The following is an 8,690-nucleotide window of genomic DNA, read 5'->3' on the forward strand; positions in this document are numbered from 1 at the left end:
TCTTTGAGCAAAATTACTTGTGACCTCAAAGTCACTTATTATGTTGGCACCCAAAACTGGAATGCCATAGTTTATGGTGATCTTTAGGTTATGAGAGACATGAAAATTGTGGATTTGACTAAAAAGTCTATAAAGTTTTATATATTATGAATGATTTTGCCATAAAAATATGCATTATAAAGTACAGATCTTTGTTGAGGGTCTAGTACTTTACTATCACAGTTTTTGTTAATTTTTATGGTTGATGTTAATTGAACTTTAGTTTTGTAGCTTGTTATAAATTAACCTTATTTTCCTTACATTTATCATTGTTTGACAATTCTACATATCAAAAAATAAATGAGAATTTGTAATGGCAACATACAGAAATGTGTTATGAGGGGGGAAGTTGAGTCATTTTCTATGGGCTTGTGAAATAAGTCATGGGACATTTGAGAAAAGGTATTTGCATTTAGAAAAGTTAATCGTAAAAACATCCTTGCCCTACCAGAGGGTGGAGAGTACGAATTTAGCATAAACAATGTTTATAAGCTAAAAATTTAGTTTGTCTTAAGCAAAAATAAAGAAAAAAAAATCAGCAGTTGATGAAGGCTTTACAAATGGAAGGGTATATGTTTAACGAAGATATAATAGATTAGAATTTAGTATCATTAAGGGTGATATCATGAAAGTATTTAGCATGTTTGATGAAACAGAGCAACCGGTCATGAATTCATATTCAGAAATTAGATGAAATTATGGATGTCGGTGGTTCTTAGCGTGATGTCGAAGACCTAACAATCATTTCTCTTCTACATCTGAAAAAATTATGTATACTTGAACGATCACAAAATGCCCTTTTCACTCTAGCTATTTTCACAAGAGAGAGAATCATAGCTGTTAGGAGACAAGAATGATGATGAGAAAAAAAAGTTAGATATGAACCACTAGGTATTAGTGTAAAATGAAGATGAATATTAAGATAATTCTATCTATCATAAAATAGCTTCCAAGAAAAGGGCCATTTCATAACTTAAATCTTAACTTTCCATGTTAAGTCTCCTCATATTTTTCCCTGAGTAGGCCTACTCTGCGCTTAAAGCGCAAGCGCAGCCGCATTTGTGGTGTCTTCAACGAGGAAATCAATGTCCAGGGCTTCTCTGATGAGAGTCAATTCCTCTTGGACAGCAGGAACAGACCCCTCTGTTCCAGGGGCCACTGGTTCTTCGGCAGGAGGAGCAGGTGGCAAAGGTTCTTCAGACGGTGGAGGTACTTCAACAGGAGCTACCTCTTCTGCTGGAGGTAATTCTACGACAGTTGGAGCCTCTTCCAATGCAGCAAGTTTAACTTCCTCTGCTGGAGCAGCTTCTGCAGGAGAAACTTCTTCTACATAGGCAACCTCTGCAGGGGCTTCTTCTGCCGGTGCATCTTCTTCTACCGGTGCAGCTTCTACTGGGGCAGCTTCTTCTACTGGTGCAGCTTCCTCTACTGGTGCAGCTTCCTCTACTGGTGCAACTTCTTCTGCAGGGGCAGCTTCTTCAGCAGGAGCTGGTTCTTCAACAACTGGAGCTACTTCTTCAACAGCAGCTGGTTCTTCAATAATTGGAGCAGACTCCTCTACAGGGGCAACCTCTTGAATTGGTGCACTATCCTCAACAAGGGCGTTAGCCTTCACTTCTGCTTCAGCAGGTTCTTCTGCTGCAGGAGGAGCTGGGTAAGAAGGATATCTTGGGTAGACTGGAGGAGGTTGATAAGCAGGGAAGTATGGCGCCCTTGGGTAAGTTGGAGGGGGAGGGGGAGCTGGGTAGCTGGGAGGACGGTATGGGCCTAGAACAATATCGCCTTCATACTTAACTTCAGCGAAGAGTCCGTCTCCGTTGTCTGTGTAGGTAACAATCTGCTTTCGGCCGTCAGGGAGGTCAACAGTATACTGGCCCTCCGTCTTATAGCCATCACGACTCTCCTGCTTGTCGAACTTGAGCTTTTGGTAATCATCATTGACGTCATACGCATATGCATATTTCGGGGGTACCTGGTGTTAAGGAATGGAATGTAGCAAGAAGAATAATTAAAATCATCCTTTAATCCAATTACTCTTATCAACTATTGGGCAAAAGGAAGTCTAGAAAATACCTTATTTTCTTAGGAATGTAGAATCTAATTCATTAATGGGTCTCTTTTATTCATTATTAATTAAGATGGTTTCTTTTAGCTATACTGTTTACATATTAAATTATATAGATACGTCATTGATACAAATTTTCAAATCATTACTTACATGTTTTACTCATTAGGAGTGACTGGGCTTTTTGTAGTAGTTTTCAAAATCTTTAGTGATATATGTATTATTATTGACATTATCATTACAACCATAAATGAATATGAACCATTAGGATTGAGAAATCTTAAATATCAAGGGGATCATGACATTAACAGATTGAATCTAAACAAAACTCCACAAAACTTTATTAAAAGAAAACCTAGACGAATATGAAAGAATAAAAAAATCTTTGAGTTAAAGGAAATTTCATTGGATTTCAAAGCTACATAAAAATCCCATGTCTTTTAGATGAACATAATGAAACATTAAATTTAAAGAATTCTACATCAAGACCCTAACAACTTTATCAATCTTTGTTAATATTTCAACTATGGTAAAAGAGAAGAGCTTTCATACTGAGGTCAAAAAGAAAGGCAACAAAACCACTTCCTCTTGGCCAGTTTGATGACAACAAAAGCAGACGCCCTCCCCTCTTTGGCAAGAGACAAGGGAAACCGAAGCAAAACAATTATTTCAACGTTTTGTTATTGAAGGTTAAAATGCTGCTAGGAATATCTACGATTTGATCTTTTCATAATTATCAATAAATCAACTAGTTAGTTTCAATGTTCTCTCTCTCTCTCTCTCTCTCTCTCTCTCTCTCTCTCTCTCTCTCTCTCTCTCTCTCTCTCTCTCTCTCTCTCTCTCAAGTAAAAAAATCTTCTTTGAAGGAATGCAACATGTAAAGAACACTCCCACAAACACGTTTTTGAGGGAACATTTGGTTAGGCAGACGTCAGTGAAATTAAGGCTTTCTATGTCAGCGAGATCTATGGTGGGCGCAATTATTATTTCTATGGGAAAAAAACGTTGTTTTATGGTTGCTGGAGGTACGGCTTAACCATAAAATGAAAAGCCAACATAGTTCAACCATACAATTTAACGCTCAGCACGTAGCCGTTGGAAAAGGGAATTATACTGTTTAGCTTTCGCTGCCCTTTGTCAATGATGGACCGCAATTTTCTAAAAGATCGGATGTGACAATGCCTTCCTCTCTCTCTCTCTCTCTCTCTCTCTCTCTCTCTCTCTCTCTCTCTCTCTCTCTACCATAGAGCAAATGGAGTCTCCGCGGAGGGACTAAAAAGTCTTTGAGACATCCATAATCCTTGTAACTCCTTGTAACACCCTGTAAATCTCTCTCTCTCTCTCTCTCTCTCTCTCTCTCTCTCTCTCTCTCTCTCTCTCTCTCTCTCTCTCTGCTCCCCATTACAAAACTGTTTTACGCATGGCCCGCATAACAGAGGCCCAAATTCGAATTAAATTTCGGACATAGAAAGGAATGACATGGCCTTATTTCCTTGAATACCTACTATATACAAGTTGACCTATGCAGTGAATAATGTGCCTGGTTGTTAAATCACAACTGTCGATTACAGCAGTAGTGAATAGTTGGAGAAATGAATAACTGAAACCTTTCACAATTATTATGACTACCAGCCAAGCTACAACTCTGATTGGTAGAGCAAAATACTACAAGTTCAAGGGCTCCGATAAGGAAGGCAGACCAATGCGAAGAGGAAACAGAGAAACAACGGTTATGAAATACGTCAATGGTAAGTAGATAAGTCACATACAAATTATGAAATGAGATTCATGTCAACCTGTTGAATAGGAGAACATTTGGCACTAGTTTGAACTTCTAAACTTTCATCGATTTAACTACCAGATTAGGGAGATCATTACACTATCTGATCACAGCTGGAATAAGACTTCTACAATAATGTAAAGGATTGAGCGTCGTGATGGAGAAGGAAAGACTGTCAGAATTAATTGTATACCTATTACTACATAGAAGACGGTACATTTTGGGAAGATCTGAATGCAAAGAATGGTCAGAATCATGAATAATCTTATGCAACATGCAGGAGGAACTAAATGAAGTTGGATGACGGTGCCAGAGATTAACATCTAGATCAGGAATAGAAAATTTAAGACCTTAAGTTTTTGTCCCACAAATTAAGATAAGAGTCAACAGACTAAGACCAGACTGGAGGAATATGGTCAAAATATGGGAAAATGGAAGAATAAAGACATATGCTACATCTGATACATTCAGGAGATGAAATTGATGCAGAGTAGCAACATCTGCATATGGTACTAACTTGTTTTCCAGGTCAAACCACTCATTATAGAAATTAATGGGCTGAAAACACTACCTTGTGGAACACCAGACATTAAACTCCTGTAGTCACTATAATGCCAGTCAACAACAACTCTTTGTAATTTATTACTTAAAAATTCAATAATGATGCAAGAAAAGACCCACCTACTCACAAGCTTGAGTTTGAAGATAAGGGCCACATGATTAACACGGTCAAAGGCAACACTAAAGTCAAGACTAATTATACGAACTTCCTGGCCGCAATCAAGGGATTAGTACAGCATTGAAGATTTAAAGAAGGGCATTACGTGCTCCAAGGCCTTTAAGAAAGCCAAGTTGCAAACTAGGAAACTAATGATTGCCTTCAGCATATCTGGTTACACGTTTTGTCAAAAGACGTTCAAAGATTTTTAGATCATAAGAGGACAATGGAAGTTATGCGTTAATCAGCAGTGCTAGAGCTACCACAAACACATTTACCTAAGGGGGGTGACATTGTCAATTCTCCAAAAAGTACAAAAAGAACCTCATCTTGCTAGCCTATGAAAAATGACATAACCTATGAGCTAAAAAAAAGGAAAAGTACCGATTTGGTCTACACCTCCATAAACATCAAAGTCTAATATAAGACTTTTAAATTCCCGGGGCAGAAAAGCTACATCAGTTAGTTTAACTTCAGAATAACAGAAATTTGGAAGATCAAGTCTCTCATTGCCCTGCTTACTGTCAAACAAATCAGCCAAAATATTTGCCTTCTCCTGTGGACAGTGAGTGCTAGCCATCTGGATTAAGTAAAGGAGGAACAGTTAAGTGTACACCAAGACATAAATGATTCACACACATACACATAAAAGAGATGTAACATCTGACAGACAAGAGATGAATACAGATTGACCAAGTGATTATACTTTTCAAGTCTCGAGAATCCAACAGACGGCAGCAGTGAAAGCTTGTGGCCGGGAGGTTCTCTGCTCAAATTTGTCACTAACACTCATCTTTTCATTTCCAGCCGGCGAAATTCCTTTTCAGTTATATATCTGAGCATCTTTATCGTTTGTAATCATTTATTCAATCTTTTTTTCCCATCTTTTTATTTAAAACGTTAAATCACACTTTTTACAATTACAATATTTCCAGTATGATTACATTCAATAGCATTTTTATATAAACATAAGCCATTTAATTTAACGGTATTTATTCTAATTAGCAGCATAAATATTTGTTCTTTTAGTTATTTCTGTTTGACTATATAATTACGTATCTTTAACGTTTGTAATAATTCATTCTGATTAGTAACCCAAATATTGGTTCTTTTAGTTTTAATTTGATTCACCAATGTATATAGTTTTATATATAGTTAAAGCCTCTTTAATTGATTTATTTAAGCCCTATTGAATGAGAACGCGGATTTTGCTTGTTTATCATACATAAGCTATTGAATGAGAATGGAACTTTTCATTGCTATCATAAACAAGCTATGAAATAAGACTGAAAACTTTTCTTGCTAGCAGTTAAGAACAATTAAATCAGTATGCGAACATATCTTGTTAGCATTCAATAGTTATTGAATGAAAATACAAACTTTTCTTGTTGTCATTCACAAACTATTGAATTAGACTGCAAGGTTTTTTTTTTTTTTTTTTTTTTTTTTTTTTTTTTTTTTTTAACAAGTTATTGGACAAGGCGGCAAACTTGGCTTGTTAGCATTCAAAAGCAATTGAATGAGACTGCAAACGTTTCTTCTTATCTTTTATAAGCTATTGAATGAAAATACAAATGTTCCTTGTTATCATTCACAAGCTATTGAATGCGAATGCTAACTTTTCGTGTTATCATTAAAGTTATTGAACGTCTTTTGTTATCTTTTGCTGATTTTTATTGTTATCATCTTAATTCTAATAAATTCAACAGAAAGATAATATATATGCATATATTAATACTAGAACGGTGAATTAATTTTGTTTACTTTCAAGACAACAAACACGATTAATTTTTAATTACGATTTGTTTAATTTTACTGTCATTCTTAGTATGTATATTACGTTTAATAAAGATGAACATAAACACAATCACCTATACACGTAAATACATAAGTGTTTTTTTTTTCTTTTTCTTTTTTTTTTTTTAGACAATATCTAAATCAACTTGTTATTAAGATGGTAATAGAGGTAAAACTTGATTTAAAAAGCAATCAAATACGAAAAGTAAATACACTGTTAAAAAAGCCGTAATTTTAATCGGAAATTCTCCGTAGAAATAAACTGTTTTCATCCGTATTTCAGTAAAATACGGGCAACCGTAATTTTTACCCTACTTTTTATCATCCTTCAAGGGTTAGTGACCGTAATATCACTCCTTTACGTTAATACATATGTCTTTAAAAGGGTAAATGCCTGGCAACATTTATTCCAGAATTTTTACTGTTTTTATAGGGCAATTTTTTAATAGTGCAGACAACTAAAATACCTCCTATTCACAGAACAAACTCGTAATACTATTGTGTAAACATATCCGTAATGACGCACGCATTAGGCAATACTCTCATTGCGCATTAATTCGATCATCATCATTACCAGTAAAGCAGAGCAGGTATCTAATGCTTTCCCCCGAGCTTTCAATTCTTAAATGGCGCCGCGCGTTACCGCAAGTGCGAAAGTGACGGCGCGATTTCAAAATCGCGTGACGGCTCACGAACACCACTTTGAAGACACCTCGGTTTATCTTAAAAGTGTAATTACTCCTCGGTTTATTTTACCATTTTTTAAATTTATGTTGTAATTTCGATAATTTCCGTTAAAGGAAATTATTCATGTTAAAGATATATATATATATATATATATATATATATATATATATATATATATGCAATTATTATTATTATTATTATTATTATTATTATTATTAATAGCTAAGATACAACCCTAAGGCAGGATACTATAAGCCAAACAGATCCAACAGGGAAAAATAGCCCAATGAGGAAAGAAAATAAGAGAACAAATACACTGCAAGAGAAGCAATGAATAATTAATTTAGAATATTTCAAGATCAGTAACAATGTTAAAATTAGATCTCATATATATAGACACTGAATGAGTGACCTATTGATTAATTGACGTTTCTTCTAAGATAGTGTTGCAGTGGCTATGAATATGGAAACAGGAGAAGTTTTGGTGTTTGAAAACTATTAATATGAAAAAGTAGAAAAAAAATCACTTTAGCTCCTATAGTCCATTTCTTTTAGCGAGTCATATTTGCACCGACTCGCAAGGGTGCCCTTTTAGCTCGGAAAAGTTTCCTGATCGCTGATTGGTTAGAATTATCTTGTCCAACCAATCAGCGATCAGGAAACTTTTCCGAGCTAAAAGGGCACCGCTGCGAATCGGTGCAAAGTTTCCTGGTCGCTGATTGGTTAGAATTATCTTGTCCAACCAATCAGCGATCAGGAAACTTTTCCGAGCTAAAAGGGGACCGCTGCGAGTCGGTGCAAATATGACTCGCTAAGAGAAATGGACTATAGTAGGTTGAAAAGATGGATTCATTCATTTCATGTGCATTTCATCCAAACTTTTGACACATTACAATCATGAAATAATTGTTACGTGATAATTAAAGATAAATGCAGTAATTATGTGAAAAACACTCAAGAAAAACCACTTTAAATTTTATCCATATGGAATATTTAATTGATTGATTGGTGTGTTTTTTCTAAGATAGTGTTGCAGTGGCTATGAATTTAGAAATAAGGAAAGTATTCTTGTTTGAAAACTATCTATATCAAAGAGAAGAGAAAATTACGATTTAGATCCCAGTAAGTTTCATAGATGGATTCATTTATTCCATATGCTTTTTTCCAAACTTTTACACCTTACGATAATAAGATGATTATTATGTGAAAGCTAAAATTAAATGCATTAATTTATCGAAAAACAAATGAAAAAACACTTTTGATTGTAATTTTTATATTCTTAGACCCAATGCAGAAAATACTTTGGAATATTTAAGCTTCAAGGTGCATCTAAACAGTTATCCGTTTGCACTAAGGAAGGACTTTACAGCTAATAGCTGTGTCAGTCTTATTTGTTATGATTTTTGTTAGGTTTATGACATTTGGTTTAATTGATTTTTTTATAAAACTGATTCTAGATAATTTTCAAATTTATGTATTTGACTAAGAATTCAAACTCTCAGTTGCAAAACGTTATGAAACCCTTAGTTATGGTTTTTTACTTATATAATAAAATCTCAATTTAGAAAATTTAAATCGTAAAGACTCCAAATCCGTTAGAAACT

The 8,690-nt window shown here is 34.8% G+C and overlaps 1 protein-coding gene across 1 annotated transcript in view; it reads right to left on the reverse strand.

Annotated features, from left to right (window-relative positions):
• Nucleotides 1-942: 942 nt before the first annotated feature.
• LOC137615853 (nematocyst expressed protein 3-like) overlaps nucleotides 943-8,690 on the reverse strand; it is an 8,279-nt gene continuing 531 nt past the window's right edge. The window contains exon 2 of the mRNA XM_068345545.1: nucleotides 943-2,011. Within this exon, the coding sequence (XP_068201646.1) occupies nucleotides 1,076-2,011 (936 nt within the window). The 3' untranslated portion in view covers nucleotides 943-1,075. The remainder of the gene's footprint in view (nucleotides 2,012-8,690) is intronic.

This window comes from Palaemon carinicauda, chromosome 2, assembly GCF_036898095.1.
Source record: "Palaemon carinicauda isolate YSFRI2023 chromosome 2, ASM3689809v2, whole genome shotgun sequence".
In the NCBI taxonomy this organism is placed as follows: Eukaryota; Metazoa; Arthropoda; class Malacostraca; order Decapoda; family Palaemonidae; genus Palaemon; species Palaemon carinicauda.